Below are 27,072 nucleotides of genomic sequence, written 5' to 3'. Positions count from 1 at the left end.
CTAGTCCGCAGCCGTAGGCACAAGTTCCATATAAGGAAGAAGCTGGCAGGGCAGTGACAGCCCCAAGAACCCGCCATCCCGCTTCCGTCACCTCCCTGCCGCTGCGCCCCCTTCCCGGGGGACGCGCGCTGCGAGGGGGCCGACGGGGCGGGGAAGGGTCGGCGCGGGGCGGGGAGAAGCGTTTATATAGCGGCGAGGAGGGTTGGGAGTTGCCGCCCGCCTGCAGGGCACCAGGAGGCCAGAGTCTGCCCTAGCCGCCTCACGTCCCTCCCACGGTAGCCTTTGGCCCCACGGTCTCCCCGGTCGGCGGCACTCGGCGCTGCGCTCCCAGCGGTGCGCTGCGCTCTGATCCGTGCGCTGCGAGGAGACCCGCCGGGGGCTTGGGAAGTGCGGGGCCGGGAGCTGCATGGACTTTTCCCCGAGGTAAGTGCTAGAGCCGCTGTTGGCTGGGCCGGCCAGAGCCAGAACTAGGTTTGCAAGTGGTGAGTGACTGCCCGGGAAGGACGTTCCGGATGGACGGGGCTGCGTGAGGATCCCGGTAAAGGGAAGAAGGGATGTCAGGAGCTCAAAACCGCCTCGTTCTGTTTTTCACCTCCTCCGGGCAGGGTTAGCTGACCTCACTGCGTCTTTCTGTAAGTTCCCCGCATTCTCCTCTTGGCGAGCCCAGAGTACACTCTGGTCACTCTCTGCTCCGGGCTCCGTGTCCCCCACCGCACTCCTGAGAGCTTCGAAGGCTGAGAGGTGCCTCACTCAGCACCATGTCCCCACGCCCAGCACAGGGCCTGGAGGGTGGCAGGCACCCAGGATGGCATGGGGAGCGGATGAATGAGGTTAACCAGCCGGGGTCAGGAGAAGTCCCTGCCAGGCCGGTCCAGACCCAGCCTATACTTTTGCTACTGCAATCACCCAAATTTATTAAAGATGGTTGGAGTTTTATTGTTAGCTGAAGGGAGGGGAGAAGGCAGAAAAAATCCACCCTTTTATGAATGCCCAGTAACATTCTGCAATGAGTAGAACCCCAGCTACCTGGCTGACTGTCACCTGTGCAAATAATTTCGATGAGCCGGGGAGGCCGGTAGGAAGAGGAAAAAAAACTGGCACTAGGAAGTGATTTCTTCTCTTCTGTGTCCTTTAGTGATAAAGATTTCTCATTTCTCTTTTTAGAAGTATACTCTATGAGATATTTAAAGATGATCTTTGCCAGTTGGGGGAAATTTTTCCATAGGGGAAAAGGGTGGTGATGTTGATTGGGAATAACTGAGATGTCTATGAAAATCATAAGACTTAAGATAGGAAAGATATTAGAAGTCTTTTGTTAAGAATTTCTACAGTTACAGAATCTGCAATCACACTGCTTTTTAAAAGAAGGATCTATTTGATGAGTACTATTTTTTTTTTTCACACACACACACTGTATTTTATTTTTACAAAAGATAAGTAGACTGACACCAAGCATTGTACATGGATGACCACAACAAGAGCAACAATGATTGCAATTACCAAACATGAAACACACTCATACTATGTCATAATATTGACATTCAGTCCAGTAATCCTCCACTGTAACAGCTCCTTTACTTTGCAGTGAAAATTAATTTGTATATTCTTTGCCTCTGAGTCCTTGTGGGATTTTTTTTTTTTTAATTCAGACAGAAAGTCACAAAGATTATACTCATCCTCATCACTTCACTCAGTCCCATGTAATTAATTTTTTTTTCATCTTGATCTTCTGTTAGCACTTTTATAAGTTCATCAGTTTTTCATTAGAGTTCTGAAAATTCAGTTCTGCTTATTCATTCAGTTCAGCAGTACAGTCAGTTACCAGAAACCTGTACTTGTCAGAGTCTTTTCCATGAATTTCTTAAAGATGAAACCCTTTTATAGGAACACATTTGCAAAAGCATCAGAGTACACACAGAACTGTCTGTAAATGACAAAAGACTTAAAAGTGACCACAGTTAAAAATTTGATGAAAGTTCATAATAATGCAGTTGACAAGAAAATTAGTTATTTCTGAGATATACATTTTAAGGTAATAACTAGGATTATGACTTATAACATTATACCCGAACATATAAGATTTTTAGAAATTTCATGTAATGTCTGAAACATTTATATTAACATATTTCCATACAAATAACCCAATGAAACTTCAGTATTAGTTGTTTTGTTTGTTTGTTTGTTTATATTGCAGGTTCTTATTAGGCATCAATTTTATACACATCAGTGTATACATGTCAATCTCAATCGCCCAATTCAGCACAACACCATCCCCACCCCACCGCAGTTTTCCCCCCTTGGTGTCCATATGTCCGTTCTCTACATCTGTGTCTCAACCTCTGCCCTGCAAACTGGCTCATCTGTACCATTTTTCTAGGTTCCACATACATGCGTTAATATACGATATTTGTTTTTCTCTTTCTGACTTACTTCACTCTGTATGACAGTCTCTAGATCCATCCACTTCTCAACAAATGACTCAATTTCGTTCCTTTTTATGGCTGAGTAATATTCCATTGTATATATGTACCACTACTTCTTTATCCATTCACCTGTCGATGGGCATTTAGGTTGCTTCCATGACCTGACTATTGTAAATAGTGCTGCAATGAACATTCGGGTGCATGTGTCTTTTTGAATTACGGTTTTCTCTGGGTATATGCCCAGTAGTGGGATTGCTGGGTCATATGGTAATTCTATTTTTAGTTTTTTAAGGAACCTCCATATTGTTCTCCATAGTGGCTGTATCAATTTACATTCCCACCAACAGTGCAAGAGGGTTCCCTTTTCTCCACACCCTCTCCAGCATTTGTTGTTTGTAGATTTTCTGATGATGCCCATTCTGACTGGTGTGAGGTGATGCCTCATTGTAGTTGTGATTTGCATTTCTCTAATAATTAGTGATGTTGAGCAGCTTTTCATGTGCTTCATGGCCGTCTGTATGTCTTCTTTGGAGAAATGTCTATTTAGGTCTTCTGCCCATTTTTGGATTGGGGTGTTTGTTTCTTTAATATTGAGCTGAATGAGCTGTTTATATATTTTGGAGATTAATCCTTTGTCCATTGATTCGTTTGCAAATATTTTCTCCCATTCTGAGGGTTGTCTTTTCGTCTTGTTTATGGTTTCCTTTGCTGTGCAAAAGCTTTGAAGTTTCATTAGGTCCCATTTGTTTATTTTTGTTTTTATTTCCATTACTGTAGGAGGTGGATCAAAAAAGATGTTGCTGTGATTTATGTCAAAGAGTGTTCTTCCTATGTTTTCCTCTAAGAGTTTTATAGTGTCCAGTCTTACATTTAGGTCTCGAATCCATTTTGAGTTTATTCTTGTGTATGGTGTTAGGGAGTATTCTAATTTCATTCTTTTACATGTAGCTGTCCAGTTTTCCCAGCACCACTTATTGAAGAGACTGTCTTTTCTCCATTGTATATCTTTGTCTCCTTTGTCATAGATTAGTTGACCATAGGTGCATGGGTTTATCTCTGGGCTTTCTATCTTGTTCCATTGATCTATGTTTCTGTTTTGGTGCCAGTACCATATTGTCTTGATTACTGTAGCTTTGTAGTATAGTGTGAAGTCAGGGAGTCTGATTCCTCCAGCTCCGTTTTTTTCCCTCAAGACTGCTTTGGCTATTTTAGGATTTGGAGTCTCCATAAAAATTTTAAGATGATTTGTTCTAGCTCCATAAAAAATGCCATTGGTAATTGGATAGGGATTGCATTGAATCTGTAGATTGCTTTGGGTAGTATAGTCATTTTCACAAGATTGATTCTTCCAATCCAAGAACATGGTATATCTCTCCACCTGTTGGTATCATCTTTAATTTCTTTCATTAGTGTCTTATAGTTTTCTGCACACAGGTCCTTTGTCTCCCTAGGTAGGTTTATTCCAAGGTAATTTATTCTTTTTGTTGCAATGGTAAATGGGAGTGTTTCCATAATTTCTCTTTCAGATTTTTCATCATTAGTGTATAGGAATGCAAGAGATTTCTGTGCATTAATTTTGTATCCTGCAACTTTACCATATTCATTAATTAGCTCTAGCAGTTTTCTGGTGGCAGTTTTAGGATTCTCTATGTATAATATCATGCCATCCACAAACAATGACAGTTTTACTTCTTCTTTTCCAATTTGTATTCCTTTTATTTCTTTTTCTTCTCTGATTGCCGTGGCTAAGACTTCCAGAACTATGTTGAATAATAGTGGTGAGAGTGGACATCCTTGTCTTGTTCCTGATCTTAGAGGAAATGATTTCAGTTTTTCACCATTGAGAATGATGTTTGCTGTGGGTTTGTTGTATATGGCCTTTATTATGTTGAGGTAGGTTCCCTCTATGCCCACATTCTGGAGAGTTTTTATCATAAATGGGTGTTGAATTTTGTCAGAAGCTTTTTCTGCATCTATTGAGATGATCATATGGTTTTTCTTCTTCAATTTGTTAAAATGGTGTATCACATTGATTGATTTGTGTATATTGAAGAATCCTTGGATCCCTGGGATAAATCCCACTTGATCGTGGTGTATGATCCTTTTAATGTGTTGTTGGATTCTGTTTGCTAGTATTTTGTTGAGGATTTTTGCATCTATATTCATCAGTGATATCGGTCTGTAATTTTCTTTCTTTGTAGTGTCTTTGTCTGGTTTTGGTATCAGGGTGATTGTGGCCTCATAGAATGTGTTTGGGAGTGTGCCTTCCTCTGCAATTTTTTGGAAGAGTTTGAGAAGGATAGGTGTTAGCTCTTCTCTAAATGTTTGATAGAATTCACCTGTGAAGCCATCTGGTCCTGGACTTTTGTTTGTTGGAAGATTTTTAATCACAGTTTCAATTTCATTACTTGTGGTTGGTCTGTTCATATTTTCTGTTTCTTCGTGGTTCAGTCTTGGAAGGTTATACCTTTCTAAGAATTTGTCCATTTCTTCCAGGTTGTCCATTTTTTTGGCATAGAGTTGCTTGTAGTAGTCTCTTAGGATGCTTTGTATTTCTGTGATGTCTGTTGTAACTTCTCCTTTTTCATTTCTAATTTTATTGATTTGAGTCCTCTCCCTCTTTTTCTTGATGAGTCTGGCTAATGGCTTATCAATTTTGTTTATCTTCTCAAAGAACCAGCTTTTAGATTTATTGATCTTTGCTATTGTTTTCTTTGTTTCTATTTCATTTATTTCTGCTCTGATCTTTATGATTTCTTTCCTTCTGCTAACTTTGGGTTTGGTTTGTTCTTCTTTCTCTAGTTTCTTTAGGTGTAAGGTTAGATTGTTTACTTGAGATTTTTCTTGTTTCTTTAGGTAGGCTTGTATAGCTATAAACTTCCCTCTTAGAACTGCTTTTGCTGCATCCCATAGGTTTTGGGTCGTCGTGTTTTCATTGTCATTTGTCTCTAGGTATTTTTTTATTTCTTCTTTGATTTCTTCAGTGATCTCTTGGTTATTTAGTAACGTATTGTTTAGCCTCCATGTGTTTGTCTTTTTTACGTTTTTTTCCCTGTAATTCATTTCTAATCTCATAGGATTGTAGTCAGAAAAGATGCTTGATATGATTTCAATTTTCTTAAATTTACTGAGGCTTGATTTGTGCCCCAAAATGTGATCTATCCTGGAGAATGTTCCGTGCACACTTGAGAAGAACGTGTAATCTGCTGTTTTTGGATGGAATGTCCTATAAATATCAATTAAATCTATCTGGTCTATTGTGTCATTTAAAGCTTCTGTTTCCTTATTTATTTTCATTTTGGATGATCTGTCCATTGGTGTAAGTGAGGTGTTAAAGTCCCCCACTATGATTGTGTTACTGTCAATTTCCTCTTTTATGGCTGTTAGCAGTTGCCTTATGTATTGAGGTGCTCCTATGTTGGGTGCATATATATTTATAATTGTTATATCTTCTTCTTGGATTGATCCCTTGATCATTATGTAGTGTCCTTCTTTGTCTCTTGTAACATTCTTTACTTTAAAGTCTATTTTATCTGATATGAGTATAGCTACTCCAGTTTTCTTTTGATTTCCATTTGCATGGAATATCTTTTTCCATCCCCTCACTTTCAGTCTGTATGTGTCCCTAGGTCTAAAGTGGGTCTCTTGTAGACAGCATACATATGGGTCTTGTTTTTGTATCCATTCATCAAGCCTGTGTCTTTTGGTTGGAGCATTTAATCCATTCACGTTTAAGGTAATTATCGATATGTATGTTCCTATGACCATTTTCTTAATTGTTTTGGGTTTCTTTTTGTAGGTCCTTTTCTTCTCTTGTGTTTCCCACTTAGAGAAGTTCCTTTAGCATTTGTTGTAGAGCTGGTTTGGTGGTGCTGAATTCTCTTAGCTTTTGCTTGTCTGTAAAGCTTTTGATTTCTCCATCAAATCTAAATGAGATCCTTGCCGGGTAGAGTAATCTTGTTTGTAGGTTCTTCCCTTTCATCACTTTAAGTATATCATGCCACTCCCTTCTGGCTTGTAGAGTTTCTGCTGAGAAATCAGCTGCTAACCTTATGGGAGTTCCCTTGTATGTTATTTGTCGTTTTTCCCTTGCTGCTTTCAATAATTTTTCTTTGTGTTTAATTTTTGCCATTTTGATTACTGTGTGGCTCAGCGTGTTTCTCCTTGGGTTTATCCTGTATGGGACTCTGTGCTTCCTGGACTTGGGTGGCTATTTCCTTTCCCATGTTAGGGAAGTTTTCGACTATAATCTCTTCAAATATTTTCTCTGGCCCTTTCTCTCTCTCTTCTCCTTCTGGGACCCCTATAATGCGAATGTTGTTGCGTTTAATGTTGTCCCAGAGGTCTCTTAGGCTGTCTTCATTTCTTTTCATTCTTTTTTCTTTAGTCTGTTCCGCAGCAGTGAATTCCACCATTCTGTCTTCCAGGTCACTTATCCGTTCTTCTGCCTCAGTTATTCTACTATTGATTCCTTCTAGTGTAGTTTTCATTTCAGTTATTGTATTGGTCATCTCTGTTTGTTTGTTCTTTAATTCTTCTAGGTCTTTGTTAATCATTTCTTGCATCTTCTCAATCTTTGCCTCCATTCTTATTCCGAGGTCCTGGATCATCTTCACTATCATTATTCTGAATTCTTTTTCTGGAAGGTTGCCTATCTCCACTTCATTTAGTTGTTTTTCTTGGGTTTTTTCTTGTTCCTTCATCTGATATATAGCCCTCTGCCTTTTCATCTTGTCTATCTTTCTGTAACTGTCGGTTTTGGTCCACAGGCTGCAGGATTGTAGTTTTTCTTGCTTCTGCTGTCTGTCCTCTGGTGGTTTAGGCTATCTAAGAGGCTTGATGGGAGGCTCTGTTGGTGGGTAGAGCTGACTGTTGCTGTGGCGGACAGAGCTCCATAACACTTTAATCCACTTGACTGTTGATGGGTGGAGCTGGGTTCCCTCCCTGTTGGTTGTTTTGCCTGAGGCAACCCAACACTGGAGCCCACCTTGGCTCTTTGATGGGGTTAATGGCAGACTCTGGGAGGGCTCACGCCAAGGAGCACTTCTCAGAACCTCCGCTGCCAGTGTCCTTGTCCCCACGGTGAAACAGAGCCACCCCCCGCCTCTGCAGGAGACCCCCCAACACCAGCAGGTATGTCTGGTTCAGTCTCCCCCAGGGTCACTGCTCCTTCCCCTGGGTCCTGATGCACACACTACTTTGTGTGTGCCCTCCAAGAGTGGGGTCTCTGTTTCCCCCAGTCCTGTCAAAGTCCTGCAATCAATTCCCACTAGGCTTCAAAGTCTGATTATCTAGGAATTCCTCCTCCCGTTGCCGGACCCCCAGGTTGGGAAGCCTGACGTGTGGCTCAGAAGCTTCACTCCAGTGGGTGGACTTCTGTGGTATAAGTGTTCACCAGTCTGTGAGTCACCCACCCAGCAGTTATGGGATTTGATTTTACTCTGATTGCGCCCCTCCTACCGTTTCACTGTGGCTTCTCCTCTGTCCTTGGATGTGGGGTGTCCTCCTTGGTGACTTCCAGTGTCTTCCTATCGATGATTGTCCAGCAGCCAGTTGTGATTCTGGTGCTCTCGCAAGAGGGAGTGAGAGCACGTCCTTCTACTCCGCCATCTTGGTTAATCCTCCGATGAGTACTATTTTTAATATAAAACTTTCCAGTATGGCCTTGTCTAAATAAAGTGTTCCCAGTAGCTATCTATTTTATGTTTGGTAGTATATATTAGTCTATGCCACTCTCTCACTTCACCCCAGCTTACCCTTCCCTCTCCCCGTGTCCTCAAGCCCATTCTCTATATCTGCGACTTTATTCCTGTCCTGTCCCTAGGTTCTTCATAACCTTTTTCTTTTTAGATTCCATACATATGTGTCAGCATACAATATTTGTTTTTCTCTTTCTGACTTACTTCACTCTGTATAACAGTATCTAGGTCCACCCACCTCACTACAAATAACTCAATTTCATTTCTTTTTATGGCTGAGTAATATTCCATTGTATATATGTGCCACATGTTCTTTATCCATTCATCTGTCGATGGACACTTAGGTTGCTTCCATGTCCTGGCTATTGTAAATAGAGCTGCAATGAACATTTTGGTACGTGACTCTTTTTAAATTATGGTTTTCTCAGGGTATATGCCCAGTAATGGGATTGCTGGGTCGTATGGTAGTTCTATTTTTAGTTTTTTGAGGAACCTCCATACTGTTCTCCATAGTGGCTGTATCAGTTTACATTCCCACCAGCAATGCAAGAGGGTTCCCTTTTCCCCACACCCTCTCCAGCATTTATTGTTTGTAGATTTTTTGATGATGCCCATTCTGACTGGTGTGAGGTGATGCCTCATTGTAGTTGTGATTTGAGCATCCTTTCATGTGTTTGTTGGCTATCTGTGTATCTTCTTTGGAGAAATGTCTATTTAGGTCTTCTGCCCATTTTTGGACTGGGTTGTTTATTTTTTTGATATTGAGCTGCATGAGCTGCTTGTAAATTTTGGAGATTAATCCTTTGTCAGTTGCTTCATTTGCAAATATTTTCTCCCATTCTGAGGGTTATCTTTTCATCTTGTTTATGGTTTCCTTAGCTGTGCAAAAGCTTTTAACTTTCATTAGGTCCCATTTGTTTATTTTTGTTTTTATTTCCATTTCTCTAGGAGGTGGGTCAAAAAGGACCTGGTTGTGATTTATGTCATAGAAAGTTCTGCCTATGTTTTCCTCTGAGAGTTTTATACTGTCTGGCCTTACATATAGGTCTTTAATCCATTTTGAGTTTATTTTTGTGTATGGTATTTGTCAGTGTTCTAATTTCATTCTTTTCCATGTAGATGTCCAGTTTTCCCAGCACCACTTATTAAAGAGGCTGTCTTTGCTCCATTGTATATTCTTGCCTCCTTTATCAAAACTAAGGTGAACATATGTGCATGGGTTTATCTCTGGGCTTTCTATCCTGTTCCATTGATCTATATTTCTGTTTTTGTGCCAGTACCATATTGTCTTGATTACTGTAGCTCTGTAGTATAGTGTGAAGTCAGGGAGCCTCATTCCTCCAGCTCCATTTTTCTTTCTCAAGATTGCTTTGGCTATTCGGAGTCTTTTGTTTTTCCATACAAATTGTGGAATATTTTGTTCTAGTTCTGTGAAAAATGCCATTGGTAGTTTGGTAGGGATTGCACTGAATTTGTAGATTGCTTTGGGTAATAGAGTCATTTTCACAATGTTGATTCTTCCAATCCAAGAACATGGTATATCTCTCCATCTGTTTGTATCATCTTTAATTTCTTTCATCAGTGTCTTACAGTTTTCTGCATACAGGTCTTTTGTCTCCTTAGGTAGGTTTATTCCTAGGTATTTTATTCCTTTTCTTGCAATAGTAAATTGGAGTGTTTCCCTAATTTCTCTTTCTGATTTTTCATCAGTAATGTATAGGAATGTAAGAGATTTCTGTGCATTAATTTTGTATCCTGCTACTTTACCATATTCATTGATTAGCTCTAGTAGTTTTCTGGTAGCATCTTTAGGATTCTCTATGTATAGTATCATATCATCTGCAAACAGTGACAGCTTTACTTCTTTTCTGATTCGGATTCCTTTATTTCTTTTTCTTCTCTGATTGCTGTGGCTACAACTTCCAAAACTATGTTGAATAATAGTCGTGAGAGTGGGCAACCTTGTCTTGTTCCTGATCTTATTGGAAATGGTTTCAGTTTTTCACCATTGAGAACGATGTTGTCTGTGGGTTTGTCATATATGGTCTTTATTATGTTGAGGTAAGTTCCCTCTATGCCTACTTTCTGCAGGGTTTTTATCATAAATCAGTGTTGAATTTTGTCAAAAGCTTTTTCTGCATCTATTGAGATGATCATATGGTATTTATCCTTCAGTTTGTTAATATGGTGTATCACATTGATTGATTTGCATATATTGAAGAATCCTTGCATTCTTGGAATAAATACCACTTGATCATGGTGTATGATCCTTTTAATGTGCTGTTGAATTCTGTTTGCTAGTATTTTGTTGAGGATTTTTGCATCTATGTTCATCAGTGATATTGGCCTGTAGTTTTCTTTCTTTGTGACATCTGTAACTGGTTTTGGTATCAGGGTGATGGTGGCCTCATAGAATGAGTTTGGGAGTGTTCCTCCCTCTGCTATATATTGGGAGAGTTTGAGAAGGATATGTGTTAGCTCTTCTCTAAATGTTTGATAGAATTCACCTGTGAAGCCATCTGGTCCTGGGCTTTTGTTTGTTGGAAGATTTTTAATCACAGTTTCAATTTCTGTGCTTGTGATTGGTCTGTTCATATTTTCTATTTCTTCCTGATTCAGTCTCGGAAGGTTGTTCATTTCTAAGAATTTGTCCATTTCTTCCAGGTTGTCCATTTTATTGGCATAGAGTTGCTTGTAGTAATCTCTCATGATCGTTTGTATTTCTGCAGTGTGAGTTGTTACTTCTCTGTTTTCATTTCTAATTCTATTGATTTGAGTCTTCTTCCTTTTTTTCTTGATGAGTTTGGCTAATGGTTTATCAATTTTGTTTATCTTCTCAAAGAACCAGCTTTTAGTTTTATTTATCTTTGCTATTGTTTCCTTCTTTTCTTTTCCTCATTTATTTCTGATCTGTTCTGCTAACTTTGGGTATTTTCTGCTTACTTTGGGGGTTTTTTGTTCTTTTTCCTTCTGCTAACTTTGGGGGTTTTTTGTTCTGCTAACTTTGGGGGTTTTTGTTCTTTTTTCCCTAATTGCTTTAGGTGTAAGGTGAGGTTGTTTATTTGAGATGTTTCTTGTTTCTTGAGGTAGGATTGTTTTGCTATAAACTTCCCTATTAGAACTGCTTTTGCTGCTTCCCATAGGTTTTGGGTCATTGTGTTTTCACTGTCATTTGTTTCTAGGTATTTTTTTATTTCCTCTTTGATTTCTTCAGTGATCTCTTGGTTATTAAGTAGTGTATTGTTTAGCCTCCATGTATTTGTATTTTTTACAGATTTTTTCCGTAATTGATATCTAGTCTCATAGCGTTGTGGTCGGAAGAGATACTTGATGTAATTTCAATTTTCTTAAATTTACCAAGCCTTGATTTGTGACCCAAGATATGATCTATCCTGGAGAATGTTCCATGAGCACTTGAGAAGAAAGTGTATTCTGTTGTTTTTGGATGGAATGTCCTATAAATATCAATTAAGTCCATCTTCTTTAATGTATCATTTAAAGCTTGTGTTTCTTTATTAATTTTCATTTTGGATGATCTGTCCATTGGTGAAAGTGGGGTGTTAAAGTCCCCTGCTATGATTGTGTTACTGTTGATTTCCCCTTTTATGGCTGTTAGTATTTGCCTTATGTATTGAGGTGCTCCTATGTTGGGTGCATAAGTATTTACAATTGTTATATCTTCTTCTTGGATTGATCCCTTGGTCATTATATACTGTCCTTCTTTGTCTCTTGTAATAGTCTTTATTTTAAAGTCTATTTTGTCTGATATGAGAATTGCTACTCCAGGTTTCTTTTGATTTCCGTTTGCATGGCATATCTTTTTCCATCCCCTCATTTTCAGTCTGTATGTGTCGCTAGGTCTGAAGTGGGTCTCTTCTAGACAGCATATATATGGGTCCTGTTTTTGTATCCATTCAGCCAGTCTGTGTCTTTTGGTTGGAGATTTTAATACATTTACATTTAAGGTAATTATCAATATGTATGTTCCTATTGCCATTTTCTTAATTGTTTTGGGTTTGTTATTGTAGGTCTTTTTCTTCTCAGTGTTTCCCACCTAGAGAACTTCCTTTAGCATTTGTTGTAGAGCTGGTTTGGTGACACTGAATTCTCTTGGCTTTTGCTTATCTGTAAAGGTTTTAATTTCTCTGTCGAATCTGAATGAGATCCTTGCTGGGTAGAGTAATCTTGGTTTTAGGTTTTTCCCTTTCATCACTTTAAATATGCCCTGCCACTCCCTTCTGGTTTGCAGAGTTTCTGCTGAAAGATCAGCTGTTAACCTTATGGGGAGTCCCTTGTATATTATTTGTTGTTTTTTCCTTGCTGCTTTCAATATTTTTTCGTTGTATTTAATTTTATAGTTTGATTAATATGTGTCTTTTCATGTTTCTCCTTGCATTTATCCTGTATGGAATTCTCTGTCCTTCCTGGACTTGATTGACTATTTCCTTTCCCATATTAGGGAAGTTTTCAATTATAATCTCTTCAAATATTTTCTCATTCCCTTTGTTTTTCTCTTCTTCTTCTGGGACCCCTATAATTCGAATTTTGGTGTGTTTAATGTTGTCCCAGAGGTCTCTGAGACTGTCCTCAATTCTTTTCATTCTTTTTTCTTTATTCTGCTCTGCAGTAGTTATTTCCACTATTTTATCTTCCAGGTCACTTATCCATTCTTCTGCCTCAGTTATTCTGCTGTTGATTCCTTCTAGAGAATATTTACTCTCATTTATTGTGTTGTTCATCATTGTTTGTTTGCTCTTTAGTTTTTCTAGGTACTTGTTAAACATTTCTTTTATTTTCTCCATTCTCTTTCCAAGATTTTGGATCATCTTTACTATCATTACTCTGAATTGTTTTTCATGTAGACTGCCTATTTCCTCGTCATTTGTTTGGTCTCAGGGGTGTTTACCTTGTTCCTTCATCAACTATGTGTTTGTCTGTCTTCTCATTTTGCTTAACTTACTGTGTTTGTGGTCTCCTTTTTGCAGGCTGCATGTTCGTAGTTCCTGTTGTTTTTGGTGTCTGCCCCCAGTGGCTAGGGTTGGATCAGTGGGTTGTGTAGGCTTCCTGGTAGAGGGGACTGATGTCTGTGTTCTGGTGGATGAAGCTGGATCTTGTCTTTCTAGTGGGCAGGACCACATCTGGTGGTGTGTTCTGTGGGGTCTCTGTGATCTTATTATGATTTTAGGCAGCCTCTCTGCTAATGGGTGGGTTTGTGTTCCTGTCTTGCTAGTTGTTTGGCATAGGGTGTCCAGCACTGTAGCTTGCTGGTCGTTGAGTGGAGCTGGGTCTTTGTGTTGAGATGGAGATCTCTGGGAGAGCTTTTGCCATTTGATATTACATGGAGCTGGGAGGTCTCTGGTGGACCAATGTCCTCAACTTGGCTCTCCCACCTCAGAGGCACAGGCCTCACACCTGGGCAGAGCACCAAGACCCTGTCAGCCACACAGCTCAGAAGAAAAGGGAGATGAAAAGAAAGAAAGAAAACAATAAAATAAAATAAAATAAAGTTATTAAAATAAAAAATAAAAAATAATTATTTTAATAAAACAATTAAAAAGTAATTTTAAAAAGGAAGAGAGAAGAGAGCAACCAAACCAAAAAACAAATCCACCAATGACAACAAGTGCAAAAAACTATACAAAAAAAAAGAAAGAAAAAAAAATGGACAGACAGAACCCTAGGACAAATGGTAAAAGCAAAGCTATACAGACAAATCACACAAAGAAGCATACACATACACACTCACAAAAAGAGAAAAAGGAAAAATATATATATATATCATTGCTCCTGAAGTCCACCGCCTCAATTTTGGGATGATTCGTTGTCTCTTCAGGTATTCCACAAATGCAGGGTACATCAAGTTGATTGTGGAGATTTAATCCTCTGCTCCTGAGGCTGCTGGGAGAGATTTCCCTTTCTCTTCTTTGTTCGCACAGCTCCTGGGGTTCAGCTTTGGATTTGGCCCCACCTCTGTGTGTAGGGCGCCTGAGGGCATCTGTTCTTCGCTCAGACAGGACGGGGTTAAAGGAGCAGCTGATTAAGGGGCTCTGGCTCACTCAGGCCGGGGGGAGGGAGGGATACGGAATGCTGGGCGAGCCTGCAGCGGCAGAGGCCAGTGTGACATTGCAACCTGAGGTGCGCCATGTGTTCTCCCAGGGAAGTTGTCCCTGGATCACGGCACCCTGGCAGTGGCGGGCTGCACAGGTTCCTGGGAGGGGAGGTGTGGATAGTGACCTGTGCTTGCACACAAGCTTCTTGGTGGCGGCAGCAGCAGCCTTAGCATTTCATGCCCGTCTCTGGTGTCCAGGCTGATAGCCGCGGCTCGTGCCTGTCTCTAGAGCTCATTTAGGCGGCACTCTGAATCCCCTCTCCTCGCACACCCCGAAACAATGGTCTCTGGCCTCTTCAGCAGTTCCAGACTTTTTCCCAGACTCCCTCTCGGCTAGCTGTGGCACACTAGCCCCCTTCAGGCTGTGTTCACGCAGCCAACCCCAGTCCTCTCCCTGGGGTCTGACCTCCGAAGCCCGAGCCTCAGCTCCCAGCCCCAACCCACCCTGGCAGATGAGCAGACAAGCCTCTCAGGCTGGTAAGTGCTGGTCGGCACTGATCCTCTGTGCAGGAATCTCTCCGCTTTGCCCTCCACACCCCCGCTGCTGCGCTCTCCTCCGTGTCTCCGAAGCTTCCCCCCTCCCCCCTGCCACCCTGTCTCCGCCAGTGAAGGGGCTTCTTAGTGTGTGGAAACTTATCCTCCTTCACAGCTCCCTCCCAGTGGTGCAAGTCCCGTCCCTATTCTTTTGTCTCTGTTTTTTCTTTTTTCTTTTCCCCTACCCAGGTATGTGGGGAGTTTCTTGCCTTTTGGGAAATCTGAGGTCTTCTTCCAGCATTTAGTAGGTGTTCTGTAGGAGTTGTTCTACATGTAGATGTATTTCTGATGTATTTTGGAGGAGGAAGGTGATCTCCACGTCTCACTCCTTCGCCATCTTGAAGGTCTCCATCATAGAGTCCAATTTTAGTCCATGTTTTGACCTCACTGAAATACCTTGTCTCCATGGAGTAGAACATGATTCCAAGAAATGTATAACTCACCCAATGTTGTAATCTCCCTTTTCCCCTGGAAGTGTTCCAGTTCGTAGAGATCATTTAAGGAAAGACCCATCACTCAGGCATGCTGCCATCCTGGAAGAGATGTTTGGGAGTTATGGCTATTCTGATTTCACTCTGTGTCTCTTCATATCTTCTGTTTTACAGTTTGGGGAGAATATTTTGTACACATGCTGTCCATTATGATGATCACAATGACAACTATACATACCTACTGAGTTTTTGTACTGGTGCTAATGTGCTTCTCATTCTAGAGAAGTCAAATGGTTACTTAAGGCCAAAGGCTTTGAAAAGTGAGCTCAGGGTTTCAGTTTCTTTGTATAATGGCTTTGTGATAATGAAAATATGTTTCTGCCTTCAGCAGAAAGGTACTAAATTTATGTTTTCAGAATTTTAAAATAAAGGCCGGCAAAGCAAACTTCAGTTCTTCAAGGGAATGGAGAATTTAGAAAACATAGAGAATACTTTACAGAACAGTAAAGGCCAAACTTTTTAAATGAAGAAATAGTAGTAGTTAGAGACTTGGTGTCACTTGCTCTCCAGATTCTTCACCCTCTTTCCAAACTTGTCTTTTCTTGGGGTGACCCCAAGGCACTGACAGGAAAATTTGGACGAGGTTACCATGAATAAAAATGGATACTGTTTGGCTAACATAAACCATGTGCAGAAGAAAAGATCTCCTGTGGCTCTTGTATCCCTAGTGTTTCCCATACTACCTGGCACTTAGTAGGTACTCAATAAATATTTGATAAATGAATGACTTAAAATTGCGAAAGTCTGGCTGAAGTATGCTTTTCATGTAAATCTGGAGCAGTTGCACTTAGAAAATCCAGACAAGATAAAAGAGGTAGTATCACCTCTTGCTTGCTTTTGCTAAAGGAAGAAATAGACTCTAAATCTTACCTTTATGACTCATCTTGATTGACTGAGACAACCCTAAAAGCTAACACTTTTTATGATTCTAAATAACAAGCCCCAGGAAATTTGCTGATTTAATTTTGCCAGGAAGAGAAAGTTTTCCCCCAAATGTTCAAAAGATGGAGTGGAGGGAAGAAAAATAAAGCATACAAACTAACTCCATCTTAAGCCTCAGCATTCCCCTCAAAGCACAAAGAGATAATAAATATACATTTAACCATTCCTTAACCATTTATAATTAAGGATGGGGTATTGATTTGACATGAACATGTTTTTGTAATGCTTTAAGTACTGTATCCTAAACTTTAGAGGGGAAAGATTTTGCCAGAGTTAGTTGGCAAAGGCATTTGTGTTGGCTTGAAAACCCATAAGTTAATCACGTATCGAGTCCTTTAAAAACATGATTAACGTCTGGCAAGACATTGTGACTGAAATTCTCCATTGCATGAGTCCAAATACCATAGAACTTTGAAGATCATGGGCGAGTCAGAGTCACATTTGGCTATTTTTGTTTGGTGGAAAAAATTTCCACAATGTATCAAATGGCCCATATACCATCTTTTGGTACCCTTAACTCACCATAAGCCAGCAGGTGTGGATAATGCTATAATCAATCACATTTACTTACATATTTCTCTGGGCTATAATACAGGGCAAATGGTGTTATATGTTGTAACAGATTTCCCTAATGCCCAGGCTTTTTTCTTCTCTGCTGGCTAGCAGAGGATATCAGAGCCCTGTCTGCATCCCTTCTGCATTCAGTTTCAGTTCTCACTGCAGGCTTCTTACTTCAAGCACCAGTGTAGGCCTGAGGGCTTTCTCTGGCCTTGGGAGCATGGGTGACTCAAGTGGAGTAGGCCAGAGGGACCTGAGAGTTAACACCACTGGGAGCAACCCCTCACTCAATAACAGATGAAAGCTGGTGAATAAGTATCCTCAGCCTTCTCACACCTTGGTGGAGGCCACTCTTGAGGTCTGATCTTTACATTCTTCCAGAGGTGCCCAAGGGGATGAGCTCCAGCTGCCCAGAATGCTAACCCACTTGCTCATTAACAATTCTACCTGGTTCCCTGTCTCACTTCCCTGCCCCTCTACTAGTGCTTCCAGGAATCCTCTCCTCAGTAATCTGATTGCACAAATTCTTGTCTAGAGTCTGCTTTGGGGGAACCCAATCTACCATGAGCTTGTTAACTATTTCAGTTAAGGCAGTGCTTTAGCTCTAAGTATCCTGTAGATTCCGTTCTGGCCAAAAAGTGAATCAAAAATGGAATTCTTGCTTTCCACACTGGAGAACAGAATTTTGTCCCCAGCCAGTGCTGTTTCACTTGTGTCTGGGTCAGTTGGCTTGTTGGTTATGACCTGATCCTGAATCCCCATCAGCTCTCTGAGAATGTATCAGGAGCACGGGGAGGGAGGTATCGGGGAGGGCTCATTTGCGACTCCATCGTTAGAGAAATAGCACCTTCCGCAGGTTATGAGAAGTGGCTCAAACACATGCTCCGTAAGGATGGAACCAGCCTCACAATATTTCTGGTGGGTGTTCCTATCCCCCCACTGCTTTGATCACCATTTCTTTTACTGTAGTAGGGTTCTCCAATAGGCTATAAAGAGATATGTATAAGAGGATATTATTATAGGAATTGGCTCACATGATTATGGGGGCTGAGAAGTCCTCTGATCTGCCACTTGCAAGCCAGGGGACCAGGAAAGCCAGTGGTGTCATCAATCGGAGTCTGAAGGCCTGACAATCAAGAACCCCAGTGTCAAAGGGCAGAAGTAAACGGACTTTCCAGCTTAAGCAGAGAAAGCAGATTCACCTTTCCTTTGCCTTTGTGCTCCAATCAGGCCATCAATGGATTGGATGATGCCTACTTGCCTTAGTGAAGGTCATCTTCTTTATTCATTCTGTCAATTCAAATACTAATCTCTTCCAGAAACACCCTCACAGGCACACCCAGAAATAATGTTTTACCATCCCTTAGCTCAGTCAATTTGACACAAAATTTACCATCACATTTACCAATTACTTCCTAATCCACCCCTCACCCCAAACCAGACCTCTCCTCGGAACTCAGACCCAGACATCTAACTGCCCACAAGGCACCTGAACATCTTCCACCAACGTAGCCTTGAAGCCCTGTCCTCCCCAGCCCTTATCAAGAATCCTATCTAATCGGTCTCCACATCCTATGATTATATTTCCTATTGATTTCTGCAAACTCCTCTCCATCATCTCTGCTCCTGGTCCCCAAACACCATTCTCTTTTTCACCCAGACAACAGCTGCGACCTAGACTACCTCCCTGCTCTAGTCTTGCTCCTCTTCTAGCATTTTCCATAGTTCAGCTTTGCGTGAGCTCCCTAAAACTGTCTGCTCATACTTTCCTCTGCTTAAAATTCTCCAGTGCCGGGACTTCCCAGGTGGCATAGTGGTTAAGAATCTGCCTGCCAATGCAGGGGACACGGGTTCGAGCCCTGGTCCGGGAAGATCCCACATGCTGCTGAACAACTAAGCCCATGTGCCACAACTACTGAGCCTGTGCTCTAGAGCCTGCAAGCCACAACTACTGAGCCCATGTGCCACAAATACTGAAGCCTGCATGCCTAGAGCCCATGCTCTGCAACAAGAGAAGCCACCACAATGAGAAGCCCATGCACTGCAATGAAGAGTAGCCCCCGCTCTCCGCAACTAGAGAAAGCCTTTGCACAGCAACAAAGACCCAACACAGCCATTAATTAATTAATTAATTAATTATTCTCCAATACCTTTGGGTAAAATCCAAAATCCTTATCATGGTTGAAAATCCTCCCACGATCCAATCTTTATCCACCTCTCCTTCTTTTCTATTTCTTTGTCACCACTGCCAATCCTTTGGGTCTTTAAGCAGACCTTGCTCTCTCCCTCCTGCCATTTGCATTTGGAATTTCCTCTACCTAGAATAGTATTCTCTGGACTCTCAATCTGGCTGACTCTTTCTCTCCCTTTAGGGCTCAGCTAACATGTCCATTCCTTGGGAAATTATTACTGAGCCCTGCCTACTAGGTAAGGTACTTTGCCCTGAGTCCCCACTCTACCCTGGGCTCCCACAGTTCCCACTGAAGCATGGTTGCTTTGTCTTTCATGTTCACCAGGCATCTTCAGTGCTAACCATTTAGTAGATGCTCAATAAATATCTGCTGTAGAATAAATGAACTGAAATCAGCTTCCTTACTAGCTGATGACCAAGGGCAAGTCACATAAGCTCTCTGAACTTTCATTTTCACATCTGAAGTAGAAATCATATCCAAACACAGAGATTGAGAGGTTTTGGTTAGTTGGTGCTGAATAAATGATTTTTCTTTTAGAGTCATCAAAATGAGTATTATGCTTGACTTGACCCTGTGATATTATGAGATAGTAAAGCCCACATTCCAGGATGTCTAAGTTTAAAGGGCACTCTAATAGAGGGGCTTTGGGCAGAACCCAGAGAGAGGAAAGTGCCATGTAGCTAGAAGTATCCTGCTTTCAAACCTTGCATGGAGTGTGTGTTTGGAAATGTAAGTGGTATAATAACATATAATGGTGTCTAATTCCCTCACACAGTTTCTTTCAAATAATCCTCCAGCTTCAACATCTGCATTTCCTGGGTTAATGCCATGAATCCAGTTTCTAAACTGAGGAGATTTTTCCAAGAGTTTTGCCTTAAATTATTCTCAACTGCAATTCCTGCTCAGTTTCCCCCTTTCTCCAGGATTGCTGTCATCGTTCTGAAACACACCATTAAGCACCTCATTCTTGGGCTTCCAGGAACTTGTCGTGAAAATGCTGACAAACCCAGAGACACATTTGCAGGTGATTTAACTGGGTGGAGGCAAGCACTAAACAAATTAACAGACCTGCACTGGTCAATGATTAAGGCAAAAAACTTTTTAGATTTTAGTAATGGGGAGCGGGTTAAGTACATAATTTGGGTGAAAATTAGGATAATAGCACCTCCAAGAGCTGTCTGCACACGTTCAAGACGTTTATTATTTTTAATTTTTATTTTTTAAATTTTTATTGAAATATAGTTGATTTACAATGTTGTGTTAGTTTCAGGTGTACAGCAAAGTGATTCAGTCATGCATGCATATATATATATATTTTTAGATTCTTTTCCATTATAGGTTATTACAGGATATTGAATATAGTTCCCTGTGCTATACAGTAGGTCCTTGTTTTTTATCTATTTTAAAATATAGTTTGTATATTTTAATCCCAAACTCCTAATTTGTCCCTCCACCCCACCCCCCACTTTCCCCTTTGGTAACCATACATATGTTTTCTATGTCCTTATTTCTGTTTTGTAAATAAATTCATTTGTATCATTTTTTTTAGATTCCACATGTAAGCAATATCATACAATATTTGTCTTTGGCTTACTTCACTTAGTATGATAATCTCTAGGTCCATCCATGTAGCTACAAATGGCATTATTTCATTCTTTTTTATGGCTGCATAGTATTCCATTGTATATATGTACCACATCTTCTTTATCCATTCATCTATCAATGAACATTTAGGTTGCTTCCATGTCTTGGCTATTGTAAATAGTGCTGCTATGAACATAGGGGCGCATGTATCTTTTCAAATTATAGTTTTCTCCAGATATATACCCAGGAGTGGGATCCTATAGTCCCACTCCTGGGTATATATCTGGAGAAAACTATAATTTGAAAAATATATATATTATGGTACCTATATTTTTAGTTTTTTAGGAAAGACTTTTAGGTATTATTTGGTAAGTTACTGCTTTGGCACACCTACCTAAGTTTATGGCAATCCAGTTTTCAAGTTCACTGGGCCAGGGATGCCCACCCCACTCTGATACACAAAGTTTGTTGCCCTTTGTTTCTACATATCCCCCAAATTTGGGCACACTTAGTCATTTGTAATTAACAATCATTGTACTAAGAAAAATAGGTAAATTGGTAGTTGACAGCATTGCCTATGTTCAAGACCCACCTCATAAATCCATAGTTATGTAGCCCTAGATGCAAAATACTTTAGATAGATGATTGTTTTCTCCCCAAAGCTTGAGGGTTTTCATTTATCTCTTCATTTATTTTATTTGTTTATTGCTCCATCAGTTCTTTCAATTTCTTCATGGAGAAAGTTGCAATTAGGCATATATATTCCATTGTCATCTCAATCAGCAGCTAGCAAAGGGATTGAGTAGAGTAGCACAGTGGACACCAAAGGAGAAGTTGTGATTCCATATTTGCAGATCTGTAACTCCCCATGGAGAAAGGAGATTGTGCAGAGCGGTAGCCATGCCACCAGCTTCAGCCAGGAGCAATAGGTGACCAGGCTAGAACCACCCAGGTAGAAAGAGATGGTTGACTCCAGATTTTTTTCACACAGTGGATCTTTGAATACTCCAATACTCTATGTCAATTACCTCATCACTTATTAAACACTTTATATATATCATCACATTTAATCCACAACAACCCAGTGAGGAAAGTGGTACTATCATTATCCCCTTTTCACAGATGAGGGTCTGAGGTTTCAATATGCATCAAGTGCTCAAAATCACCGCTGGCCCATGGGGGATTTGAATTCATGATATGGTAAAACCCAGGCCTTGACACTGCTACCTGTCTATTCTGCTTGGGTCAGCTAGAAAGTGTGTGCTTCTAAAGCCTAGAAGCTTCTAATGCTGATGCTCAACTTAGATCCCTGCATGGTCAGAATAATTGTACAGAAGTCAGGTTTCTCAGAGTAAAAGGAAATTTTGACTCACTATTATTTGGGGGAGGGAAGAAAGGGAGAGTGCTAAACTCAGCATGAACGTAAAGTCTCAAAGCAGTGATGTGGAGTTGCTACAAAACTCAAGGGACTGAATCTCTGTCACTGAAATTGACTTTGATTAATATTTTCAAAATTTCATTCTCATTTTGCTGTTTGACTTTTTGTAGGGTTCAAGAATTTCAGAGCAAAAATGGGTCTTACGAATCATTTCAAGTATGTTTTATAAACAAAAGTGATTGATTCTTCCCCCCATCCTTCTCCACAATTAAAATCTTTTAATGACTTCCCACTAATCTTGGAATAAAGATAGAAATCATTAATAGATCCTACAAAGCCATTCATGGCCTGGCTACTTCTTTTCCGGCCTAAACAAGTGCCATGCTCCCCTTTGTTCTGTGTTCTAGTCATACTGGACTTCCTTTGCTTCCAGGACCACTCTGCTCTCCTTCCTGCCACAGGACCTTAACAAGGGCTCTCCTCCCTCCTGGCACTCCACACTCCTTTTGGCCTGGTTAACTCTCACCATTCTTCCAAATATCACCTTAAATAGCAGTCCCTTAAGGGAAACTTTCCTGACCTCTGAGTTAATCAATTCTCTGTATTATATGTCATCCCAGTATATAATAATTCAACAAATAGTTATTGAGTATCTTTTTATGTGTAAGCCTTATTTTATTTTAGGTGCTGGGAAACAAGATGGGAAACGTTCCCACCTCCAGGGAGGACATAAATAATAAAGTCAACAAATGTGTGTTAAATGCTAGGGAAAAAAACAGAGGTATTTAATGGGGTAGTGGCTGACGGTAAGGAAGCGGGAAGTTATTTTGGATGGAGTGGTCAGGAAGGCATCTCTGAGGAGCTGACATTTGAGCAGAAACCTGAGTGAACTTGGGAGCAAAACGAGGCTGCTTGGGGGGAAAGGACATTTCCAGGCAGGAGCAATGTTGGCATGAGAAAAGCAAGGAGGCCAGTATGGCTGGAGTGGGGGAGTGAGAGGGAGTATAAAGAAGATGAGATCAGATCATGGGGCATGGCCGGTGGCCTAGAGAGGCTTGTGGGCCATGCACATGATATTGGAATTTAATCTAAGCCTGATGGAAAGTCATTGGAGATTTTGAACATGGGGATATTGATCTAATGTATGGTCTTCAAAGATCAGTCTGACTAATGCCTGAAGAATATATTAAGAAGGGCAAGAGTCAAAACGTGGAGATCTGTTAGTGGCATAATCCAGGCAAGAGGCAGTGGTGGCTTGGACGTGGGTGGGAAGTGGTGAGAAGTGGTTAGATTAGCAGGTACTGTTGCCCGGACTCACTGATGGATGGCCTGGGGAGCCTTAGAGAAACCTTTTCTTTACAACCTGTGACATTGCTTATTGTCACACTTATTGATGTCATTCTTTCGAAAATATGTTGCCCCCTCAGTGGATTGGAAGATCCATAAGGACAAAGACCACATCTGATTTTACTCTTCATTGCCCACCTGCTGCCTACACAGGGCCTCGGATAAATATATGAATGGATAAATACGTATTTTAAAACCACCTAGTTTATGGATGAGGAAAATGAGTCTCTGAGAGTTTAAGTTAAAAGAGTGGCCTAAGGCCTCTCAGTCTGGACTAGAACCCTTGTCTCCACACTCTTCATACAAGCTACTTTCCCTTTTGCAGTGGAGCCTCATTTATTTGAGAGAGGAGGGGATTACCAAAATGTACCTCAAATACTCCTAATGGGAGACTCAACACAAACAGCAGCCAGCATTGTTCTAATCCCCTTGGCGAGGCTCTGTTGAGGTAACCTGAGTCTGTGACATTTCTTGTTTCTTTCTTTGAGCTTGTTTTCTTCTCCAGAAAAAAACATTGATCTTATCTCACTATTTTTTTGTTTTTATTTATTTTATTTTATTTTATTCTATTTTCATTGAAGTATAGTTGATTTACAATGTTGTGTTAGTTTCAGGTGTACAGCAAAGTGATTCAGATATATGTATGTATATTCATTTTCAGATTCTTTTCACTTATAGGTTATTACAAAATATTGAGTATATTTCCCTGGGCTATACAGTAGGTCCTTGTTGGTTATCTATTTTATATGCAGTGGTGTGTGTATGTTCATCCCAACTTCCTAATTTACCCCCCCTTCCCCTTTGGTAACCACAGATTTGTTTTCTATGTCTGCAAGTCTATTTCTGTTCTGTAAATAAGTTCATTTGTATCTTTTTATCTCACTGTTGGTGAGTGTTATGCCTAGGACCCGAAGGAGGTCAGCCTAAGCCATCTGATTTATGCTCTGTTTTAGAAAACGCTACAGCTTCAGACAAGAGCAGCTGGTGTGCTTAATCTTCATACAAGAAGTTTGCCATTCAAAAATGTTCACTCCCCAAGGGCATTTTGGAAAAAAGAATCAGTTGAGACAAACTGTGATTAAGAGGGAAAAAAAGAATAAAATGCAGTTAAGAGTTTCCTTGGTTCACTTGGAAGGGAAAAGTTGCCTGAAATGTAACTTTCTCAAGCAATGATGACATGCTTGGACCTCTGCCTTTCTAATTAAATTCCTGAGATTATATATATATATATATATATATATATATATATATATATATATATATATATATATGTGTGTGTGTGTGTGTGTGTGTGTGTGATTTAATGAACAACTGGTAAAATGGACCCTTACTCTGCGGAGCTTTACCAAAGCACTTCAGTGTTTCTGTGTGATTGAATACTAATATTTAACCCTGGAATACAAAAAGAGGAAATTAGATCCTACCTAACTGCTCATCATCTGGGAGCTTCTACACTGCACCCTTCCTGATCTGCATAGTGATTGGTTCTGTTTCCATGTTGACTGGAAAACACACACACACACACACACACACACACACACACACACACACACAGTAAGAACTGAGAGTTGAGTTTTATTCAGTGTCTTACTGAGGACTGTAGCCTGGGAGGTAGCCTCTCAGTAGCTCTGAGAAACTGCTTTGAAGAGGTGGGCGTTGAGGTGGAGGCCAATATATGTGTGATTTTGGCTAAAGAATATGTGCGATCCAGCGTGCACTTTGGTAGAAGGTCACTGCTAGTCACAAGGAACAGATATTTCAGTTAAGGATCTTAGTGTTTTTCTAAGTATGGGAAGATGCAAGGATCTGGGTTCATAAAAATTCCTCCTGAAATATATCTAATATCTAAGGGCCTGTTTGGCCTGTTTTCCCAAAGCACAGAGTGCCTTATTCTATTCTTCGTTCTTGAACTCCTTTCAGAGTATACTGTAGGTCAGCTAGTGCAGTGGCTAACGGCTTAACCCTTATAGAACCAGACGGTGAGCAACGTTCCTCTGGTTTACACCCACCAGGTCACTTCTAATGTTGTCTGCATTCCTCTTTCCATTGCCACCACCCAGAGTGATTTGTACCTTTCTGAGCTCTTTCTCATGCCCTGAGGCCCAGCCTCCACCCTTGGGAGGCTTCCAGTCTAGCAGAGGGATAGACATTAATGAGATAAACACTCAAACGAAGGTTTAATCACAGACTTGTGACATGCTATGAAGAAAAATAATAAGGTGCCATGGGAGAAAAATCTAATTTATTAGGACAGGAGAGGACCTCCCTGAGAAAAGAGCATTGCAGTAAAGACCTGGAGGATGAGGACTGAGCAGGAGGAAGGGTAGAGGGCAAAAAAGTGGCCAGAGAGAGTAGCAGTGGTCAGAGGGCACCGGGCAGGGCTCCTCAAACTTTGATGTGCACACACACCGCCTAGAGATCTTGTTACACTGCAGACTGATTCACTAAGGCTGAGGATTCTGCGTTTCCAGCAGGCTTTGATGGTGCTCTGCTGGTGCTGCAGGTGCTGAGCTGAGAACCACACTGAGTAGCAACGGTATCTGGCAAAGTTTGGCAACGTTTTTCTGTAGAGTCAGACGATGAAATTGTTAGACTTTGTGGGTCCTACTGTCTCTGCTGCAACTACTCCACTGTACCATTGTGATGAAAAAGCAGCCATAGATAGTATGTAGATGTATGGGTGTGGCTGTGTTTCAGTAAAACTTTATCTAACAAAATAGAGTCAGATTTGGCTCACAGGTGGTAGTGTTCTGACCTCTGCTTCAGGATCAGGTGGTATCAGTTGTCAACCTTGGCTGTGCATTAGAATCTCCTGGGTTTCCAAAAAATCCCACCAGTTTCCTCCTCCAGATCAATGACATCAGAATCTCTGGGGATGGAGCCAAGGAACTGATAGAGTTGAAAAGCTCCCAAGGTGATGCTGAGAGCCAGTATGGGCCTTAATCTTATTTGATAGTCCCATATTCTTGTGACCCTAGGAGAAAGGTAAGGCAAAAGTGATTTTAATTTCCTTAATTCTGGAACACCATCAGTTGCCCAATAGCTTTCAAGGAAGAGAAATAAAAAACAGCAGGAAAAGTACAAATCTATAGTAACACCCATCCTGATTATACAAATGTTAAAATGGGGGGAGGGGGTAAGTGCGGTTGAATCCAGGAAATATGGTATTTTCATTCCTGTTATTCAGATGAGGAAGATGAGGCCCCTGAAGATGTATTGTGCAGATTGTATGATGATGTGCCAAGGAGCTCCAGGCAAAATACTGTGACAGCTTCTGAACTGCCTTCAGTTCCCCAAATGTGAAGCCCCTCCTTCCCCTCTGGGCCCTTGCAGGTACCTGGTAGTCTCCCTGCCCTGGACATGCTTCCTCTCCTCCTTAGAATCCTCTGTCTAATTACTGCTTCTCCCTCAGGTCCCAGTTTAGCCCTCTGCCTCTTCTGGGGTGTCTTCCCTGGCCCATGCCCAGGGGAGGGGCCCCTGCTGGGAGCACCTCCCATCCCTAGTGGTTCCCCATCACAGCCTGGTCTCTTTCTTTTTAACAGACTTATTCTCCAGGCCCTGGAGAATTCAGGAGGGCAGGACCATGACTGCCTGGTCATCATTTTATCTCTATCACCTGGTGTGATACTATGATTTATAATGGATATATATTTTGGTCCATGGTTCCTGGCTCACAGCTACCAAAACTCTGGGAATTTCCTGAGAAATAAGATCAATGGGAGAATCTTTGGTTACAGTATTTGGTCTCTGGTCCTCAGTTCCTGAAATGGCTTTGGAGCCTTCAATGTGAGATGGGTGTCTTGTTATTCATAATA

The 27,072-nt window shown here is 41.0% G+C and overlaps 1 protein-coding gene across 1 annotated transcript in view; it reads left to right on the top strand.

The window, feature by feature from the left end:
- The first annotated feature begins 327 nt into the window (after positions 1–327).
- COL6A6 (collagen type VI alpha 6 chain) overlaps positions 328–27,072 on the top strand; it is a 174,339-nt gene continuing 147,594 nt past the window's right edge. The window contains exon 1 of the mRNA XM_082392853.1: positions 328–423. Coding sequence (XP_082248979.1) covers positions 407–423 — 17 coding nt within the window. The 5' untranslated portion in view covers positions 328–406. The remainder of the gene's footprint in view (positions 424–27,072) is intronic.

This window comes from Balaenoptera borealis (assembly GCF_965194805.1).
Source record: "Balaenoptera borealis genome assembly, chromosome: 5".
NCBI lineage: Eukaryota > Metazoa > Chordata > Mammalia > Artiodactyla > Balaenopteridae > Balaenoptera > Balaenoptera borealis.
This window is presented reverse-complemented; position numbering and strand designations above follow the sequence as displayed.